General features: G+C 43.3%; 1 protein-coding gene across 1 annotated transcript in view; it reads left to right on the top strand.

The window, feature by feature from the left end:
- LOC124740009 (dynein axonemal intermediate chain 3-like) overlaps positions 1–22,517 on the top strand; it is a 153,660-nt gene that overhangs the window by 101,922 nt on the left and 29,221 nt on the right. Inside the window, exon 2 of the mRNA XM_047248619.1 lies at positions 10,816–10,918. Coding sequence (XP_047104575.1) covers positions 10,816–10,918 — 103 coding nt within the window. The remainder of the gene's footprint in view (positions 1–10,815; positions 10,919–22,517) is intronic.

Below are 22,517 nucleotides of genomic sequence, written 5' to 3'. Positions count from 1 at the left end.
TGTGCTAACAGACAAGCAACACTGCTTGAAATAACAGCAAAACTGAATGTGGAAAGAACGACGAACGTGTCGACGATGCGGCGGAATTTAGCGTTGACTGGCTATGGCAGCAAACGATCGATGTGTCTTCAGTTCTCCCTCTTTTATGGTACTCGTGTAAACTAGTTGAATTTTCACTCATTCCTTCTCTAATGATCGCAATTTCACGCTCAAAAGCTGTCAGCTGATTTTGTGTAAGTTCGGTCAATATCCTTTTTTTGTAGCTGGTTATACAAAACATCCACATGGATCATGATTTTATGAAAAAATGAAAGCCAAAAAATATTTTCGTCCTTCAAATTGTTACTAAGCCACAGGCTTCCAGGATCGTGTTCTCGTTACAGTTTTTCGCCCTGGTTCATATTATTCATGCACGTGATAATATCTATCCTATATTCGAAAACGATATTGACACTCCTTGACTGAAAATTCCAACGAGGAAGCACTGAACGTGGCAGTCGGTTTGGTACTATTTTGTCGAGAACTGCTGTTTTTTGAGGAGACGCTGAAAAGAAGCTGCGAAGTCCCTGAAGTTTAGTGAAGAATATTCGCATATTAATGTTTCAAATGGCTCTGAGCACTATGGGACTTAACATCTGAGGTCATCAGTCCCCTAGAACTTAGAACTACTTAAACCTAACTAACCTAAGGACATCACACACATCCATGCCCGAGGCAGGATTCGAACCTGCGGCCGTAGCAGCAGCGTGGTTCCGGACTGAAGCGCCTATAACCGCTCGGCAACAACGGCCGGCTTTTATTAATGGAAGCGGCTTTAAGCATAATGAGATTCAACTGGTGGGCATAACAATGAATGTATGAAGCACTGGGAAACTTTTCCTTAACAAGAGCCTGCACGCCACGTGACGAAACACTCATGACTGCTGCACCATTATGTGCTTGCGCTATTAGCTTATGTGGACAGTTCCTCAAATGATTATTTATCTGTTCGATGATGGACGTTGCCAAAGACTGGGCATCATGCTTTTCTGGTGCTATGAAGTCCCAAAATCTTTCAACTGGTTTTCCGTTAATGATGTACCTATATGCTATAACCATCTGGAAAACACAGGCTACGTCACTGCTTTCGTCAGCTGTTATGGCCAAAAACTCAGCACCCTTCATTTACTTTCTAATTCCCTCTTGGCAGACTTGAAGCATGCACTGGAGGAGTTCATTCTGGATGGTTTTTGAGGTTCCTTTGAAAACTGTAGCTTTCTCTAAATGCGATATTAATACAGAGGCTAACTCTGCACTAAAATTAATCAAGGAACGAAAAACACCAGGATTGGAAGATGATTCAATCTCATCATGTCCTCTAAGGGCAAGTTCCAATACACCACAGAAACGAATACAGTTAATAATTAGATTCAATATGTATCTATTATCGGTAACTTTTTGGTTGTGTAATGCCACAGACCTTCTGTACCCACTGCCTAATTGGGTAGCTATATTTACGTTGCCCAGACTTGCCATATTCAAAACGTTATTTACATGGACTGAAGAAAGTTCTTGTTTTCTCATTTTGTCATGGAGGTGTTGAATGTCAGAGACTCCGTGTTTAGACCATGAAAGATCTCCTCCAAATATAAACAAGGAAAACAAAATAAGGTATTTTTTGTGTCACAACCACACAGCCATTCATGTTTCTTGTACAATTCAGAGTTAAATATCCTACTGAATTGGTTACTTTTCGTTTTAACGGTTTGCGAAATTGTTAAAGCAGGAGTCGGCCTACCTAGCCTCTTGATTTCTAATTTTTCTTCAAACTTCTGTGAACTGAAGGGTTCAAAGAGCAATGAAATTACCTGATTCATTATTTCACGTATTCACTTGTCACTTGAGCCTCAAAATTCACTGTAGCACACGCTGAAGTAACTAACACAACGCACACGAAATAGTTCGCTCGCAGCTACACCTGAACTGGTAAGGTGGCGCGTGAATCCCGCTTTGTTCGAAGATCCGATAGTTCCTTTCCCTTCGGAAGAGTTCGGGCCCTCTTCCTGTGGCTGCCAGGGTGGACCGGGTGAGGTGTTTATACACACAAAGCCCGCATACGAGTACAGTGTTGCCAAGCATTGCCCCCGCACCCCCTCTGAAACACCCACGTTTGCAGCCACACAGCCACAGTGCAACCCCCTGTCGACGTCGGCACATTCCGTCCAACTTCGCTGCGTTCGGCGTTTGGAGCCCGGGTATTTCAAGAGAGATAAACGGAGCGCTACTTCTCCACTAGTATAGAACGCTCAGAAGGCAAAGACAGTTGAACAGAACTATTCTTTGGAGATAGCGCAAACCTGCAAACCTATACAGGAGCCGCCCCTGTGTCCTGGATATTGGCGATGAGACGGAACTGATTACTAAGCCCGCACCCACATGTTTTATCAGGGACGGATCTTGGTATCTAGCTGGCCATGGGAGTACCTCAACAACATGGAGACAGTACATACAGGCATGTACCATATGTGGACAACCATTGTCCACCTGAAAAAAGGCACCACTTTCTGACGTACGAGTGAACACATGAGCATGCAGCACTTCCGTGACGTGCTGTTGTGCCATTCGAGTTCCGTCAATCACAACCAGCTGTGACTTGAAGTCATGCAGGGTGGCTACTCGTACCATGATGCCAGGAGTGACACCACTGCACTTATTCAAAACTTTGAGCTGATGGAACATTTGTGCAGGTTGCCGCCACATTCGCCTATTATGCTTACCCAGGCTAGTGCAGAACTGTGGCTCATCACTGATCCCAATGCGATGTCATTCATCAGCAGTCCATGCTTCCTGTTCACCGCACCATCTGTCACAACCGTTTGTGTTGGGATGTTAACCGCAGCCTATGCGTGGCTGCTGCTAGTCCTCAACTGCTGGTGCAGAATGACACATAATGTTGCAGGAGTTAATTACTTTTTCTCTGTTGTCAGGTGAAAATGTGAAGGGGTTATGATGAGCTTATACAATATGGCGATCCTCCCTTGTGATGGTAAGACGTGGTCGGTGAGAATCTGATGACGAGCATGCCTGTTCTCATGTTCCCCTGCAGTCCAACTTTGGGTCACTTTCACATCTGAATGCCAGCAAATCTGGATATTACACGATTCGACCAGCTAGCCAAACGGAAACCCATAATGAGGCCCCTATCAAACACTCTGAGGAGCTGATAACGCTGTCTCACACGATTATGCAGTGATCACTCAACGTGTGATGCTGTATTCTGCGTGCAAATTTTTTTTTTCAGGCAGTGTATTTTCCAACATTTCACAGAACTTCACTGACAGTGGCAGCTTGTAAGCTGTAGGGATACCATTTGTTCTACTTTCATGTGTTGTGTGTTGTATCTTATCTCTACTGATGCAATGATGTATGGAAGTTGAAGTGTTAGAACGTGGAATGTAGAAATTCGATATTTGACACTATCTCATTCAACGCAATTGCTTTAATACAAAACGCATTTGATAGACTAATCAAAGGTACAATTTCTGACTTATTAGCAGTGCAGTGCTTACTACTAAAGTTTCTGGGAGCTCACATGCTTTTCTACACGCCCTAATTAGATGGGGTTGTTTGTGCAGTGAATTTTAATTTTTTACGGTACTAAATCGCCGTGAAATATCAAGATGGAGACTCAGGTGTCAACTCTATTAAACTTTGGCACCGGTCTCTTTCGTATGAAAAATGAATTGCACATAGTTGCAAGTTGGTACATAACCCTTCATCTGTCTGTAGTATTAAATTAAGACGAACATCAGGACAAGGACCAAGTTGAACGATTGTGTTGACAGTAATATTATCAAGCTTGTCACAGGAAAGTGCTGCCCATTACTGGTTCACGGACGCTGTTTTAATAAGGATCTACCCATTTCTTATTTTCGTACTCTTAGTTGATACAAATTCTCCAACACTATCTTCAGTCTATTCTACAGACACAGTTGTTTCTTGGCCAGGAAATTATCTTCGACATTCTGGGCATAGACCAAATACTGTGGAATACATTTCTTTCCATGTCTTTTGCATCAGCGCTCTTTCCATGTTGTGGCCAGGGAGTCTTCAACCCCAAACACGATACGCAGATGCTTCTCGGCATACGTAGGGAGTTAACAGTGCTGGTATCTACAGTGCGACACCTGTCGTAAGTAGGCTGTTTAGGTTTTTATATTGGTAACGCCACGTAGCGCTCTGTATGAAAATCACTGGCTGTGCTGTGTGCAGTCTGTGGCTGGTTTGCATTGTTGTTGGCCATTGCAGTGTTGGGCAGCTGGATGTAAATAGCGCGTAGCGTTGCGCAGTTGGAGGTGAGCCGCCAGCAGTGGTGGATGTGGGGAGTGAGATGGCGGAGTTTTGAGAGCGGATGATCTGGACAGAGACAGTAAATTTGTAAGACTGGGTATCATGAACTGATATATATATATATATATATATATATATATATATATATATATATATATATATATATATTATGACTTTTGAACACTGTTAAGGTAAATAAATTGTTTGTTCTCCATGAAAATCTTTCATTTGCTAACTATGCCTATCAGTAGTTAGTGCCTTCAGTAGTTTGAATCTTTTATTTAGCTGACAGTAGTGGCGCTCGTTGTATTGCAGTAGTTCGAGTAACGAAGATTTTTGTGAGGTAAGTGATTTGTGAAAGGTATAGGTTATTGTTAGTCAGGGCGATTCTTTTGTAGGGATTTTTGAAAGTCAGATTGCGTTGTGCTAAAAAATATTGTGTGTCAGTTTAGTGTTGATCAGAATAGGTAAAGAGCGAAATGTCTGAGTAAGTTCAGTTTTGCTCAGCTGTTTGAAAATCAAATATTGTTAGAGGTGTTTCAGCACAGTAATTCATTAATTTTTCTAAGGGGACGTTTCACTGTCTGGTCATGGGGCCTCTACCAAGGCCATATCTGGCGACACTGTCATTCCCTCACACACAATGGGTTAGCTCAGTGCTAAGTTTTGGACACTTTCGCAAACAGTAATTGAGAGAGCATTGCACTTTGATTGTGACCCATGCCACGCTGGGCAATATTCACCACAAGGAACGCATCACTGTTAAATTTAATAAAATGGCGTCCAAAACATGGACAAGTCAGGTCATCATCAAGCAATCAAGAAGAGCATGCAGGACTTCTCGAACTTTATTTAGTATATTGTCAGAGCAGGGAACTGCGGCATGGGAACAAAACAAATGTATCAGTGGCCCATGCGTGGCACACATTCGTACTAAAGAGCTATGGGACTCGGGAGGCTGGCCGCTGTGACAGAGTGGTTCTAAGGGCTTCAGTCCGGAACCACGCTGCTGCTACGGTCGCAGGTTCGAATCCTGCCTCGGGCATGGGTGTGTGTGATGCCCTTAGGTTAGTTAGGGCTAAGTAGTTCTAAGTCTAGGGGACTGATGACCTTAGATGTTAAGTCCCATAGTGCTTGTAGCCATTTTTGGACTCGGGAGGGGGGTTTAGGCTATGAAAACTCACTATATTTCCACTCTACTAAAACATAGAGAACCGTGAGTTTTATAAAGATGAAACATTCCGTATCGACTTGCTACACAATTAGCAGCAAACCAACTGAGCACGATAGGTGGACCGTTTTGGTCTTTTTGCGATTATAGATGGCCGTCTGCATGTGTTACATGATAAACGACACCACTGCGCACATATACTGCTTGAAAGTTTCTAAGAAACAACTGACACTTGCTAAGGATCAACTGCCAATTGCTACGGAACAATCGACTATCGATAGAGTAAATGTAGAGAGCGGGAAGTGTTAACTGCAGCGAAGCCGAGCACAGACGCTCAGTATGCATTCGACAGTTCATACAATACGGCATTTGTTCTGGAACTGATTAAGTTAAGATCCGTGTGGTACGGCAACATGTCTGCAAGACATCGTTTGAGTGGTTTTGATTGAGAACGAGCACTTGGGCGGCTCGAAGCCGGTACAATTGTCACTATTGTGGCCACAGTAATGGATGTGTCCAAGACCATCATCTCGCAATTAAAAAGAGGCCGCTGAAGGCGGAAATGCTACGTGAAAGCATTTCAGCGGCCGTAGACGAACCACCATGCCCCGAAAAGGATCAGCCATCTCACTCCTAGGCTTACTGCTGCAGACCTTACAACCTCCACCGGTACACGTATCAATGTCAGAATAATTTCGCGGCGATTAAATCGGCTGGTGTATATACTCGGAATCCTATTAAATGCACCCTCACTTCCACCACGCCATCGTCAAGAAAGATTTCGTTGACGTAGGAGCATGTTGGTTCGGGTCAGCGACAGTGGTTCAGAGTGATGTTCTCCGACGAATGCCACTTCACTGTAGCAAGCGATACTGGCCACCAGTTAGTGTAGAGAGAGAGGGGACCTCTTACACACCACAAAATGTTCATGAAAGTCATCGGTATGGCTTAGGCGTTATGGTTTGGCCAGGCATTACTCACAATGGCCGAACACAACTGCATATGCAAGCGTGAAGTATCGTTACGGCACAGCGGTATAACAGGGAGATTTTTCTGGATCATGTCCGACTGTTTAGGAATGCGATATGTCTCGGCTTTCTGTTTATTGACGCCAATGTCAACCCGCACTGAACCGCTGAGGACAAACTGGAAAATGAAGATATTTAATCTGTGGCATTGACTGCATATTCCAAGGGTATGAACCCTACACAGCACGCCTGGGATGCTCTTGGCAGACACGTTTCTCAACGAACGACTCTCCCCGAACCGTGCAAGAGCTGCAAACCGCCTTGGGAGAGGTGTGGAGCAATATCTCCGAAGAATTCGTCAACAGTTCGGTAGTTGACAAGAATAACTGGTGTGAAATATACAAGGAAGGTATATTCCTCACTGAGATTTCGATATCGACCTTTGTGTTGGGAGCCTGACCTGTGTCAGACATGAATGTTACTTATGTCTGTGATCCTGCTTTCGAGTGTAGTGAAATCTGTACCATTTTTTGTTATAAATATACCACTCCATCTCTGTTAAGTATGTACTGTGTTACATGTCGTCCATCACTGCCTGTGATGATTCCTGTCTAACAACGTCTCTGTTCCTTAGCAATCGTCAAGCAGCGTAAAAATGCTCGAATTTTGTCTAACGATAGTGTTTCAATACTGGACACGTATTCCAGAGCAACGGTGTTTTATATAAACCCTTTACTTGAATGTTTGATACGTTCCTGAAATAGAACACAGTTGCTTCTTACAATATATTGTTAAGACTTCTGCACCACTCGTTAGCAGCAGACACAGTGGCTGCGCCAAAGACTGAGACGGCATGGAGTTTTACAATTATTTATTGAACTTTCTTTACAATTCCTCCCTCGTCGTTGCTGCCCAGCCCTGCGGATCCCTCCGCCTGGCTCCTGCTGTGTATATTCTCCGACAATGCGCGCAACTCGCGCCGCTGATCGCACTCTGGAATCTCAGACCACCAGTGCTCCGCTGAAGCCAGGATGCCCTGTGACTGAGATGAACTCGTCGCCGCTTGGCGCCCCCAGTACGGGCACGCCCACGGAGCCGCGTCGCCGTGAGGTCAGCTGCCAACGCCTGCTTCACCAGCGGCTGGGAAGCCATCAGTCGCGATGTCCGCAAGGTCCCGTCATGGACGGACCACACGCCGTCTGGCTGGGTTGCCGTTAAGTCCGGGCGTCAGTCCCCGGCGGCGCCTGTGACCAAGACCGCGCTGCGGCCGGTCCTGCTGGAAGTTCTCGCTATAGTTAGTCAGCCATGGTGCCGACCGCACTCGGGCCGACCTCCAAAGCTGAAGTTGACATCTGGCGGCGAACGGATGACTCCTGCGAGCTGGAACAGACTTCCAGGATCGTCACCTACGAAGATTGAACATTCGGACACGGACCACGTCCGTCCTCTGATCCGAACTGCTTCCTAATGGCTTCTGTCCGTTGCTGCCTGCGCCTCACTATTTATATCCGGCAGGAGGACGTTTTTTACCCACGGTGGTAGCTTTCTGTTATTACTCCCGCAGTATATTGCAGCGTAACTTAGAGTGCTGGCCTCACTTCCCTTACTCAGCACTCTCCATGCTTCGCTCGGCACTCGGTTTGCGTGCGTCATTGTATCAGCCGGTTGGTAGACTGCTGCTGTCAGGAAGGCTATCCGTGCGCGCTTATTTCGCAACGCCTCGGTCGCTGGCGTGCCTCAGTTTTGTCATTCTCCACTGCGTGAAGCAATGCGTACTACATGTGGCCACAACAATAGTTTCAAAACTGTGGTAGTTTAGCTGTCTCATTGTTGACAGGCAGTTGTATTCTAATTCAGTTATTTTTGGATTTTTGCCCGAATACTGCCCGTCATATAACGTAATGTCGCCAGTGAGTGTTTGAAGGTGTCGGATGCAGTAACACGTTATTTCAGTGCTAGCCATTAAAATTTCAACACAGTGAAAGCCTTAGGTAATAACATCAAATTGACAAAGTGTACTGCAAAAATGGTTCAAATGGCTCTAAGCACTATGGGACTTAACATCTGAGGTTATCAGTCCCCTAGACATAGATTACTTAAAGTAACTAACCTAAGGACATCACACACATCCATGCCCGAGGCAGGATGCGAACCTGCGACAGTAGCAGCAGCGTGGTTCTGGACTGAAGCACCTAGAACCGATCGGCCACAGCAGCCGGCTCTCATGTACTACATGTCTGAGTATGCAACCGATTAGTATTTGCCTCAACCACACAAAATAGTTAGGCGGAACGCCATATAAAACATGTCCCAGAAATATAACGACTGACTTAGAGGGGTTAGAGAGGGTGCAATGAGGACGAAATGGAGGACAGTAATCCGTCTGGAAACGTCATTCAGTTACACTACATAGCATCGAAGTTATAGGTTTCCATCCACAGCTTATTTTTCTCCTGGAACCCTTTAAAGTCTCGAATGTTTTTCAATGTACAGGAGAAGTATAAACGGTGGATGGAAATCCGTGCTCAAAACTATAATCCACCGAGGCAACAGAACATCGCATTCATAGGACACATGGCCTACCTTCGCAGCAGCTAGCTCCATCTTCTCCATTGGCGATCGTGGCAATCAGTCGCGATCAGTGAATAACATGCACTGCGAGGTGTTCCGCCTACGATCCGACAGCGTACAGTCACGTTTGCTGCCGAAGGGGTGGCCTAGTGGCAGGCGCCAACTCTGTAGTGTCGCTGGATTACGTCCCTGGCCACAGGTTCCTATGCTCGGTTTGTTCCTCAAGACGCCCTCTACAACCCCTCAAAGTTTATAGCAACATTTCTGGGATACCCTGTACAAGGAAAAAAACATGTAGGAGGTTCCTCATTCCTGAATCGCATTTGAATGTTGTTTGTGATAAATCGTTATTTATCGTAAAAAAAAGGATAAACAATACCAGCACGAGTCGCAATCCGACAGCCACATAATCGTAGCGTATCGAAACTGCAGTTGATGGTTTTGCAATACTGCTGCTCATGTTGCGTGATGAACCCACTCTGTCAGTCGCACATAGAATCGATGGGCTCAGGAGAGTCACATGTAAAGGATCACAGGATTTGAAAGACCTCATGTGACTGGCGCCCGAGAAAATGGTTTTTCGCAGCACCGCGGGCCATCAGCACGCCTACTATTGCTGCAGTTTCCTTTGAGGTAGCGATAGAGACATGTGCCGACTGTGGGGTGCCCAACTATATCACTGGGTACAAGACTGGTACCGCATTGTCGTTTCAGATGAGTCCCATTTTTGCATATAGCATCACGATGGACATATCGGTGTATGGAGGTGCGAAGGAGAACGAATGTTCCCAGACCACATACATCATCTTCATACGGAACCTGCACCTGGCTTGATGGTATGCAGTACCTTTGGGTGCACCACACAATCACCTGTTTCGCATAGGTGGTAATGTGGACAGATGTTAGATTTATGTCGTGTTAAGGCCGTGGCTGTCTGCTATCTTCGAGGTCTCTCTTACGTTATTTTCAATAAGGTAATGCAGAAATGTATGTTGCCTGTGCTACCCCGACCTATTTCGAATAATGTGTGGTAAGTTCCTGTGGGACCAAACTGCTGTCGTCATTGGTCCCTAGGCCTACACACTATTTAATCTAACTTTAACTTACGATAAGGGCAACACATACACATCCATGGCCGAGGGAGGGCTTGAACCTCCGACTGGAGGGGGGGTGGAGGAGGGAGGGAGGGGTGGAAGGGCTCGCGCGAACCGTACTAAATCGCCCAAGACCGCCCGGTTACCCCGCGCAGCTTCCTATTTCGACACAGAGGGTGTCCGACTGTTGTATTGGCCAACATGTTCTCCAAATCTCTCATCCGCTGAAAACATGCGGTCTTTGTTTTCACAAAGACTGATAAGCCATTGCTCATCAACCATAACATTCTCTGTTTTCTGACATAGAACCAGTGTGTTACCCAATCTCAATTCGACTCTGTACCCAGCCGACTTAAAGCCATTGCTTCTGTCAGAAATTTTTTTTATTCTTCCTAGTACGCTGTAGATGCACATTAAGTAAAATTTCTTTATTTGGTATCCTGCCCAGCGTTGCAATTTTAATGGCTAGTGATGTACCAAATGTGTTTCGACGACATGTAAAATTACAGCTCTAAACTAGCCCCATGGTTTGCAAGAGTAATAAATTTCATGTAAAAAATGTTGCTCCAGTGCTGTAAAATGTTCTAGGAAACAGTTTGGAATTCAATGTAAGGCAGAATTTTCAGTATTAATTCACTGGAGGTGGGGTACAATAAGTATCCCGTTGTGTATGTGTGTGCAGGTTCACGCCCAAGTTACGGCTGGAGAGCCCGCATGAAGTGCACTCACTGGCGTTCTGCCCCACGGACGGTGATCTTCTGGTGGGAGGACTCGCCTGTGGCCAGGTGAGTTTGCTCAGAGCCGATGGTCTGGCGCGGAAAGACTAAGCAGGTGGGGTGAAGCTGGCTCTGTCACTTTCAACATTACCACCTATTCGGGAAACACAGCAAGTGCTCGTGATTAAGACGCTTAAATCACATTCGGAGGAGTGGGATTCAAACGCACGCCCTGCGATTCATATTCAGGTTTTCCTTGGCCTTCGCAAAGCGATTAAGGCAAATGCCAGAATGGTTTCTTTGGGAAGGACACGTATCTTTGCACACACTCTTTCAATTTGAGCATGTGCTCGTCTCTAATAACATCCTCGTCGACAGGAACTTTTTCTGTTTCACCGGAAAATAAATGTGACTAGAAGAGATTAGACGCTGAGAGATCCCTTGCTGCTGATCAACCACCAATAACAGATGCTGTCTGACTCACTCATGTTGATATCCAGTATCCGGATAAAGAGTGATGCGCCTTAAGTATATATTCAGTGTAGTCTCGTGTGAAGTTGTGGGGTGTACTGTTAGATGTAGTCACGAATTCGGGGAGGGCGAAAATCCGTTTTCAAAAACATTGATGTGGGGCTGGTAGAATTCACATTCACTTTCAGTGGACAGGTAACGATCAATAGCTTCTTTATGATATGACTACATTAGACACTAAGGCGCGTCAGTCACACAATATTGTGTGACCAACGCTAACTTACGTCTTATTTACTTTTATTTCATTCATTTAGTTAGGAGCACTCTGTAGAAGGATTGTAAATCATGCTGCGACAAAGTCGCTGAAGGTGTTGCGCGCCAGAATGTCTGGAGATATTTTTCACCCACATGCTTGTCTGCGGTATCAGGAGACGCCGGGATGTGCTAGGACTGACTGTGCAAAAGAGATATGCACTAGAGGATGGACAATTGCTGTATCAGTTAGATGCGGTTCTCACTGAGACGACACAACGGGTCTGAAAAAAAAAACTAGTTATTGTAAATGTAGGCCATATATTGCTGTTTACGAAATGCAGCTAACAAATTTTTACGGGCCTCTAACATGCTGTAGGTGAAATTGGGCCGCAACTTTTTCTTTATTAAAATAAATGGTTAGCTTCCGTCATACGTTGCAGTAAGAAGTATCCTCTATTTATTGGTGGTGACTAGTTTCGGGCATTGTGCCTGTTCTCAAACTAGCCATCTTCGTAAGTAACTGATATACAGTCAAGTATGCATGTTTCGAGTAGCTAATGTTTGCTGTAACTTGCCTAGCCTAAGTTAAACTATCTGCCGTGGCTGTTCCACACAGGCACACTTCACTGTATTTCAATGACTTACGAAGACGGACGGTTTGAGAACGGACAATGCCAAATTAGGCACTACCATAAATAAAAAAAATACTTAATGCAATTTACGACGGGATTCCAACTATTTATTTCAGTATATGAATTGAGCGTTTTCTCAAAACTCGATAAGTGCAACAGATACAGTTTTTCATAAAATGAGTTTTCAGCTAGATATGTTTGGGCATTTCAGTTTTTGGATGACTACTAGATCTCACTGACATTATTGAAGTGTTGTAATGAAATACATTAAAATTTAATTTTTATGACAGTTTTGTTAAGGTGCGAATTTTCCAGTTCTTTTCAAAAGTCAATAGATGCTTATAACTGTTGCTGATACGAGATATGTTGCCTTCTTTAATTCCGTATATTTTTTCCACAACTAATTTTATGTTGTTCCCGATATCGTAGGACTGGAGGCCTGGATTATTAAGTATCGAGGGTGGAATGGAATGAATTGTTTAAATGGGTTTCGATAATTAAAAATCCAGCTCTCTTGGATGTTCAACACCCGTCGCCCGCTGTATGATGACAGGAAGCGAACGCCGTCTCGGTCCTGATGGATCTCTTGATGTTGGTCGACCTCCCAGGAAGACCTCCCACAAGATCATGTGGTGAGTGAGTCAGGCCAAACGTGCAACACGCTACGGCAGAATCCCTGAAGCAGACCACAGTCACTACCTTCGTCGTGGAAGTAACTTTGCGCAAACTTAGCAGCGGTCTTAAAAGCTTAGGCTTCCAATGAATAGTTAAATTTTTTATCGGCCCTGTTTAGTTCTAATGGGCGTGGCCCATGCCCGAAGCCCAACTACTTAACCCCGCGATGACTATAAATAACACAGAAGAATAGGCGGTAGGCAGCTTGAGTACTAGGGAAGGCTTTAACCATCAGACACAAAGGGCATGCGAAACAGTCAAGTTTTGGCAACAAGGTTCTTACAACTTGAACTTTGTGGGCAAGCGCATGATAACTAAATTAAGATAACAGGGCCCGGCTGTAGCAACAAGTCTTTGAAATCGTACTATTTTAAAAAAAAAAACTTTATACTGGACAAGCGCATAATTACTACATTCAAACAATAGGCTAACAGGGCTTAGTAACAAGGCTTTTAAAACTTACTGTACTAAATATTGGCCAAGATCAGTCACCACCACATTCAAACAATAAGCTACTGTTACCCAGACGCGCTATACGCTCACAGGACCACAACCGAAAGCATAGCTTAACCTTTACGGTGAGCAGCCACGCAAGCGAGGCCGAACACTGGTCAAGTTGTTGTAACCGTGCGTACACTAAGGTACTGCACAAAACAATATTAAGCCCGTGCGACCGTATCCAGCTCATCAGTTGCCGCAAGCACTGTACATAAGAATTACTAACTGCGGTGGTGCACCACTTTCCCATTCTACGGAAGCAAAGCGCGGTACTGCAAAGAACACACTCCGCAATACAACCACCTCAAAAGTTAACCTATACACTTTATAATAAAACCTTAGAGCCAGTGCAGAGGAACAATACGATAAAAGCCCTAACTATACAACGGCCTGCAATGCCAGGACATTGTGACCACACAACAGCGCAGGGGCGACTCAGCTTTCCACAGCTCAAGCTTCAATTTTCTACAAACGTACCGACCCGACAGACCACCAGTACCTATCCCTTTTGTGTTACATCAGTAGCAACAACCAGATAGAGACGATCCAGAACTGCCACAGCCAAGAATAGTATCACTGCTGAATGACAATCCCTTCTGGCAACCAACTACGCCGGGTCCATGTGCTACCACTCCGTTGCAACTGATGAACCTTTCGCCACCAACTTTGCAGCCGGTAGTCCTTACAACATTTCATTACGGGCCTCACCATGCTACAGCACGACAAGGAGAATCAAACGTAGCACCTCTAGAATGGTAGCAGCTACTCCGTAATGGTCTTTTCCATCACTTTACTGCGGTGATGGACATGCTTTTGTGGTTTTCCTTAGCAACAAGGTGGTTATCAAGCACAGCTGTTCTCGGTGCCAGTCCTTGCAATAACTCACAACGGCCCCACCACAAAACTAGACAAGGAAATCAACACGTCGCACACAATTGCAGAATAACGCTAACAATTCTCAGTCGTTATTGGCCCTTTAATACGATAGAAAACACGACCAAGGAGCTAAGGAACCAACGCAGCTGTCCTAGCCAGTTCTCTTAGTCAACCACCTTGGCAACACGACACTCCCTTATCGTCGGCGTGGTCTGTCGGCTTTGTCTTGGTAGAAATAAACGTTACAACGACGCTATTCATCACTTAACCGAACCCGGCGGCAATGTTGAGGAAAGACAACGGGAACGATCAGGAAGGTCTAACCACAGTCTTGGCTTCAAGTCACTCTCTCCAGTATCCTGACTGAGTCCAACTAATAACCAAAACAACGGTATCGTAGAAATAAACCGCCACAGACGTATCTCAACACTTCCGCAGAGCTTCACGCCAACGGACACACTTTCGGCAGCTATGACCCCGGCCAACACAACTCTGGCTCGTCGCTGCAGTGCCCCTAGGGAACAATGCGGTCGTGAACCCCAGCAGTGAAGAACTGAGCCACATGACCAAGCTTGCAATACCTTCGACGCCGCTAGCGCCATCACACAGTCACTCCCCCACCTAGGCACAACAGACACTCCATGGAATACAGAGGAACTGTGGTAGAACCGCAACAGCGCGAAATGCAAATTGTCGGAGGAGGAAACCAACCGGCAGGACGTGCTGTAGTGCTTATTATATGCCTACGCCGGCCGCGGTGGTCTAGCGGTTCTAGGTGCTCAGTCCGGAGCCGCGCGACTGCTACGGTCGCAGGTTCGAATCCTGCCTCGGGCATGGATGTGTGTGATGTCCTTAGGTTAGTTAGGTTTAAGTAGTTCTAAGTTCTAGGGGACTGATGACCATAGATGTTAAGTCCCATAGTGCTCAGATCCATTTGAACCATTTTTATTATATGCCTACATTGTTGTAAAATGCATATTTTCACATAAATTATTACATACAAACCTTTTTAATTTACAGTTTTTTATTTTATTGAGAATACAAACAATAACAATAGAAATACAGTGGCATGATACAATAATAGCAACGATAACTAGTTTAACATAATTGTTTAGTTTATATCATTATTATCAATACTACATGAAGTATGAAATGAATAAAACAAAGTATTGCATGTTACAATCTCATTGATATTGTCAAGTTTTCCTTCTTACATCTACACATTATTCGTCTTAGACATCTTTGTGAAACTCCTTTGCATCATCTAGAATTTCTAAATACTTTAAAAGGCAGACATATCATTCTTCTTTTCTTTGCTTGCAACATTTTGTTTTAGTAATAGGGTGGATGTTAGTACTGTAGGGTGGCTTGGTTTCTTTCGTCTCAGAATGTCAACTTGTACTGGGTCTCCAGAGTATGTATCACTTACTGACAAATTAACAATTTTCTTTGCTTTCTTGTATGACATCACATGTGGGCTGTTCATTTTGAATGGTAGCTTCAATTTTAGTATTTTCTGTGCATTACCTGTAGATTTTTAACAGTCCAATTTGCGTTTAGAACTTTGAGAATACCATAATCTTCTAAAATATCATAATATTCTTTAAGAGGCAAGATCTTTTCTTTTTTTCTGTACAGCTTCTCACTTATGCCAAACACTCAGTCTGGAGGCACGAACAGGGAAGACGTAACAGATATTATTGAATTCTGTGCTCTTTTCTAAGAACGCTGTAATAATCGTCATCATACAATTGTTTGTATTTTGGCTGCTGCAAGAATCTGAAGTAAATGTATATTATTCGTGTCATCATTTGGCTATTTTTTATCTAAATCAGGAAGGAAGTTCAACAAAACCGAAGCAATTTGATTGTATCCTTTTGAAGAGTCTGTTTCCAACCACATGTAGAAAATGATGCTTTTCTTTTTTTGTTCCTTAGTTTGGATCACGGTTTACAGATTGTAAAATCATACTCACTGAAGGATGGTTTTGGAATAGGCTGGTTTTGCTACAAATCAACGCAAATGCAAATTTTAATGACGGTTGGATTATTTTCCTTCATTATATCATAAAACCGCTTTGCACAAATTTTATGTAGTCTGTCTCCTGTTCGTGGTTCATTCTTCTTCTGCAGATATGTTTCTGCTTTTATTTCCATTAAAACAACCTTATACGTGAAGCAGATATCGGTAAGAGATGCGCTGAACTATAGACTGAAATGTTTGTAAAATATTTGCTTGTATTTTGATAAAGAGCATTGTCTCAGTCTTAATTTTTTTCGTTCTTCACAGAATCTATTGAACATTTCACTTACTGTAATATCTGAAGGCAAATAACCTTTAGTAGACTTCGTCCTTCCATGGTGGCTCTCTCTTCATTTACATTTTGTATATCATTCTTAATGGCAATAGTTACCTCCTTATGATCCTTTCCTGTTCTGTTTCCTCCTCTCCTTTGGCAACCTTCCTCCTTCACGGAACCTGCTTGCTAGATAGGATAACCTACCCTTTGACATGCCAGATACTTCTTGGAAAGTATAAGCACAAACAGGCAGTACTTCACCATCACTTTTTCTAATTGTATACTTCACTATCGCTATTTTCCTCCTTTTTGCATTCTGAGTGTCCACTACTTTGCGCCGAGGTGAAGAAATATTAAGGAATTTTCACAAAAACTTATCTTGATCAATGACGATGAAATTGGGAAACACCTTCATAGCAGAGTTCAGGAGCTTTGCATTCTTTAATTCCTTCAGCTTTTGAAGGCGAAACCTCTAGTTCATGATTGCATTTAATGGTAGGTTCCTTTTTACATTCTTTCTTTTCAGGTTGATGTAAGCTCTTCTTGAATCTGGATTTTCTTATATTGGAACGTTCTTTGACATGTAAGCCCTTTTCCAGAATCACAAGAATCATCACCAATTTTGCTTTCGCTTGCAATACTTCTCTCTAGGCATACAAGTGAGTGTCAAATAAATACTTATCTAAAAGTAAGCTGCAGGTGCTCCTCCGACACTGAAGTTTGATTGCAACTAGGATTGCCACATCTAGCTCGGACCTCAACAGGGCATTCTGAGATGGGAGTGTGGAAACTAAGTAAAAAACTTTTTTAATCTAATTACTTTTTATTTATAACACAGTCACATAGAACTTGTTGCGGCAGAAGTAGTTGGTACACCTTATTTTTCGCAAGATTTCGCCTTTTTCACCATGACATTTTTCCCTTTTACATATTTATAAAACTCCAAGCAAGTCAGCTTGAACTGGCACTGTAATACTGATTCCACAGTCCCCGGCAGCAGTCGATTTCTTTCATCAGTTCGCTGGCCCGATATCATCTAAAATACTCTTTCCATAGTGGCGTTGTGTGTGGGAATAGGAAACAAAAACTCGCATAATTTTAGCAGTTGGCATTTGCGTTCCCTTAAGAATGTAAACCCATCTTTCCTCCAAACATTGTTTTGACCTCCATTCTTCAAAGCTACTCTTGGTTAGCGGTCTTAACGCGTTGCTTCTAGAGCGGGCAGGCGTGCCGGTCCCCAGCACGAATACGCCCGGTGGATTAGTGTCGACGTCTGGTGTGCCGGCCAGCCTGTGAATGGTTTTCAAGGCGGTTTTCCATCTACCTCGGTGAATGCGAGCTGGTTCCCTTATTCGGCCTTAATTACACAGTGTCGGCGATTGTTGCGCAAACACCATTTCCAAGTACGCGGTACACCATAATTATTCTATCACACAAACATTTGCGGTTACACTCGTGGGGGTTCCACTGGGGGCTGCACCGCACAATATCCCTGGGTTCGATGTTGGGCGGCGGTGGGGTGGGTGGACTGCTGTGGCCCGTTGTGGTGTTGTGAACCACTGAGGGTTACGGCGGGATGAAGCCTCTCCATCGTTTCTAGGTCCCTGGTTTAATGCTCTTCAGATCAATGTATTCCTGAAAACAATTGTCGTCTGAAATCTTCACACCGTTTTTAGTCAAGTATAGAACAGCGTTTTCAGTTATCACCCAATCTTGGGTTTCAAATAGTGTCACCCAATCAAGTACTTCATATATATTAAAGCAAATAGTGCATGCCTCTAAATAACCATTACTACGATATAGGAAGCCACAGAGTCTTCCTCACATTTTGAAATCAATTTAATTATTTCTTGGTTAAGGTTCTCATTCTTTAATTTGTTCAAATTCCTTAATTTGTTGAAATTCATCAAGCAAATAAATTTAGCAGTCTTCCTTTCATTCAGACATCTTTGAATATCGATTAGTATTTTTCTTATTTCAACCATCGAGACTTTATTCTTCTCCACGCTTCTTATATACATATTTTTTTCAAATAGAGCCAAGTTTGACTGCACAAACATGAAATATTGGTTCAAATGGCTCTGAGCACTATGGGACTTAACATCTGAGGTCATCAGTCCCCTAGAACTTAGAACTACTTAAACCTAACTAACCTAAGGACATCACACAACATCCAGTCATCACGAGGAGAGAAAATCCCTGACCCCGCCGGGAACCCGGGCGCGGGAAGCGAGAACGCAACCGCACGACCACGAGCTGCGGACAAACATGAAATAAATTCCATTGATCGTACTACTGAAAAAAATCTGAAATTATTTTCGGCGGCCTGTCTTTGGCGGAAGAAATTGTTTTAATGGAATCCAAAGCTAAAGAATCCTTTTAATAGAGTGCATTAACGACAACCATCTTGTTTTTGAATGAGATACAATAGTCTGATGATTGACATCAACATGTAAGCAGAATACTTTCATCTTATTTGTCCTTACCACGTATATTGAAAAACTATTAAATATTTTCATTACGCTCAGTCCGGAACCGCGCGACCACTACGGTCGCAGGTTCGAATCCTGCCTCGTGCATGGATGTGTGTGATGTCCTTAGGTTAGTTAGGTTTAAGTAGTTCTAAGTTCTAGGGGACTGATGACCACAGATGTTAAGTCCCATAGTGCTCAGAGCCATTTGAACCATTTTTTTTTCATTACGATTATTTCAATATCGACAGTTTTAAGACTCGAGCAGCGCTTGGTATAGTATTGTAGAGAATACAGATAGAGCATCCAATTCCTTCTACATTTTTTTACAAGCTTTTCTTAATATAGTGAAACACGTTCCTCTGGCTGCACCAATTAAGCTCTCCGAAGTTGGTATGGGTACTGTCTCCACAAAAAGCGATTTATTTACCTAATGGAGACAAAACTTTGCAGTTGTCTTCCATGTTTCGTTATTCAGCGAATCAAATTTCAACAGCTTCAGCTGGATTCCGTCAGTTTCAGTGTAGTATTGACCAACTAAAGGAAACATCTTTTCAGACTTTTGTTTCGATGCTACGGTGCCTATGCCGTAAACGAAATTTCTTGCAATTGTTATGCAATCGGACACGGAGTGTGGTGCGAAAATAATTTTAACAATCGCTGTAGCTTTGATACTGGCTGTAGACTAATTTGAGGCGACTTTGGAGTCAGGATGCATTGCGGCATTCAGTTCTACGGTACACTCAAGTGAAAAGAAAGACTGGTGATACTTGGCAGCTTTATAAGCTGTTGATAGTTGTGAAGAAGAAATGAGCAGTTCTTCCTGGGTATCTTTTTTAATGATTAATATTGAAATTGGCTTTAATGTCCATGCTACCGCGAATCTGCTTGTACGATTTTTGGTAGAAATGTGACGCCTCACATCTGCCTTACCTCCTCAGTTACTGAGATGAAACAGCTACAAATCTCACACAACGCTTCCTGATGTGTACGTCCTTTCTTGACAGAAGACCATTCTTTTGTGTAATCATCTGGAACGTGACACTGTCTATTTCCATTTTTGGACGTTTTCGTAAGCCTTGATATGATATGTTTATTAGACGGTAAACAGTCAACAAAAGCACTACAGTCATCAAAGTACACGTCACTGTACACCTCAAACGTTACTAACTTGCACTCGTTGCTCGTATTACAGTTATAAAGAATCCTCTTATCAGGTCGCTGTTCAAATGGGAACTGCCCGATTCTTCCGCGTGGCACTGCTTCAATAGTCCAACCACCATACTACTGAAGGAGTCTGGTATTTTCTCGAACGTTGGCGCTGGATCTAGAAGATGCTTGCATCGTCGATACAGGATGAGCAACGTGCAAGCCATCTGTGAGACGACTTGATCAACATAAACTTGTTGACACAAATAAAATTAGCGGAGGCTGCATTTATATGTTGCGCTAACAGACAAGCCAAGGTGAGCTTGAGCCAAGCTTGTAACAGTATTTTGCAAAAACGGCAACGCTGTTTGATACACAATGTCCGCAAGTAAATATTGCAACAGTAGTTAGTAACATCTCTTAAAGGAGTGGTTCACAACCTTTTTGAGACAATTGTCCCTGAACGAGATTGTGTAGAAACCAATACCCCTAACAGAGTTTAGAGTCTAACTAAAGTTGAGAGTGGAATAGATAACAAGACGCAAGTTATTCACAAACGAGAAGGAGAAAACGTTATTTCAAACACGCAAAAACAACAAAGACACGTTTGGTACAAAATGAAATCCAGCCAAAGCTCAGGACAATCCAGATTCAGCAAGGATGACATATTTTACTAATCTGGACCAGTGGACGATTTCCACTGGTAGCCACGGGACTCACACAGTGTCAACTGCATGAAAAGTAAAAGGAAAAACTCACTGAGGATGCCGCAACTGTGGTGAGACATGTCTAGGTAGTAAAACAAAACAATAGCATGCTTGCAAAAAGGTGGATCCATCCTTAATTCATTAATATTGAGAAGAAAACGATTTGAATGTTTCAATTTTTAAAATTACTGGAAAATACACAACATTTTATTAACGCTCAACAAATAAGACTGAAATTTTTGTAAGTGTTGTATTAAACCAAGAAATAAGGAAAGTCAATGAGATGGTTGGTATCGGTTATTTTTAACAATCTATTTTATATTCGGTTTGGTCTCGGCTAAGGCACGTCATAAATCGCGTTCCAAGTTCAATCACTTCCTTGATTTTATTTTCGTTCTCACCACAGTCTCAAATCCACTTTCACCCCTATAAGTTGTAGTGAACGGAATCAATACTATTAATGCTGCCAGTCCTGTTTTGGAGACATCTATTTTCAGTGTGTTGTCTTCAAGTAGTCCAAGAAATTCTGCTATGGCTTGAATTTCACTGTTTGAAAATATTCCTCCGTTCACAGAAAACGGCCTAAAAACCCAGGAATTTACTTGTCGATTCTCCAGTCCAGAAATATAGTTACTGATAGAATTTATTATTGATGGTTAGTGCTTATTTCATTTGTGAGTGAGCATTTTGACATCGAGCATTACTGTCAATTCTGGGAACATGAAAATGTCGACTTCAGCCTTGCACTGGTAAAGCTCCAACTTCCGGAGAAAACTGCAGCTTCAGCTTGTGCCGTCAAAATATTCACCACATTTCCTTGCATCCCGAGGTTAATCGTATTAATTTACGCAAAGAAACCCGCAAGATATGCGATTTTGGAAATAAATATACTGTCTGTTATTTTGGCAAGTAAGACTTTCTCCTTTTTCGTCCTCGCCCTTTGTACAAACAAAGCAATTTGTGGTCGGAGCTCAAGTACTCTATGCAACACCTTGCCATGTGACAGCCATCACAAACTTCTGTGTGGAACAAGAGTACATCGAATTTCGCTCCAACCTCTTTGAGAACTTTTAGAATTATATATTAATACCTTCAGCTGCTGACGAGCGTTGACATATATCAACGAGGACAGGTGATCTCCTGCTTACATGGCAGACGCTCTATCCATCTTTTCTTTTTTTTATTTTAATCTCATTCTGTTCGCTTTCGTTCGTTGCAACTGCTCGGGGCGGACGTCGTGACGCACCCGTTTAAGTTCGTCGTTGATCGATTAATTCAGTTTTTTTTTTATTACAGAGGGTAGATAACCCTCTGACCGAACACGCAGAGCTACCATGCCGGCATCCATCTGAGCCACCGAGGGCACAGAGGATAGTGCGACTGCAGGGACAATCTCGTGCACGCGTCACGCGTGACCCGCATTCTCACCTTAAGTGCCTACACACTACATTCGTAGTGTCCCTACCCAACACACTCATTACTCGTGGAAGACATCCGCACAGAAGAAGAAAGTCATGGCCGGTATTGACAGAACTATATACTTATATGGATATGGTGTCCGTTCTTTCAAACATGTTCGAAAGAACAGATACCATCTTCCAGACGACTGACTGTAAGTAATACCTTCAGTGGCTT

Source organism: Schistocerca piceifrons, chromosome 1 (genome assembly GCF_021461385.2).
Source record: "Schistocerca piceifrons isolate TAMUIC-IGC-003096 chromosome 1, iqSchPice1.1, whole genome shotgun sequence".
In the NCBI taxonomy this organism is placed as follows: Eukaryota; Metazoa; Arthropoda; class Insecta; order Orthoptera; family Acrididae; genus Schistocerca; species Schistocerca piceifrons.
The sequence above is the reverse complement of the archived record's forward strand: the minus strand, read 5'-3'. Positions and strand labels throughout refer to the sequence as shown.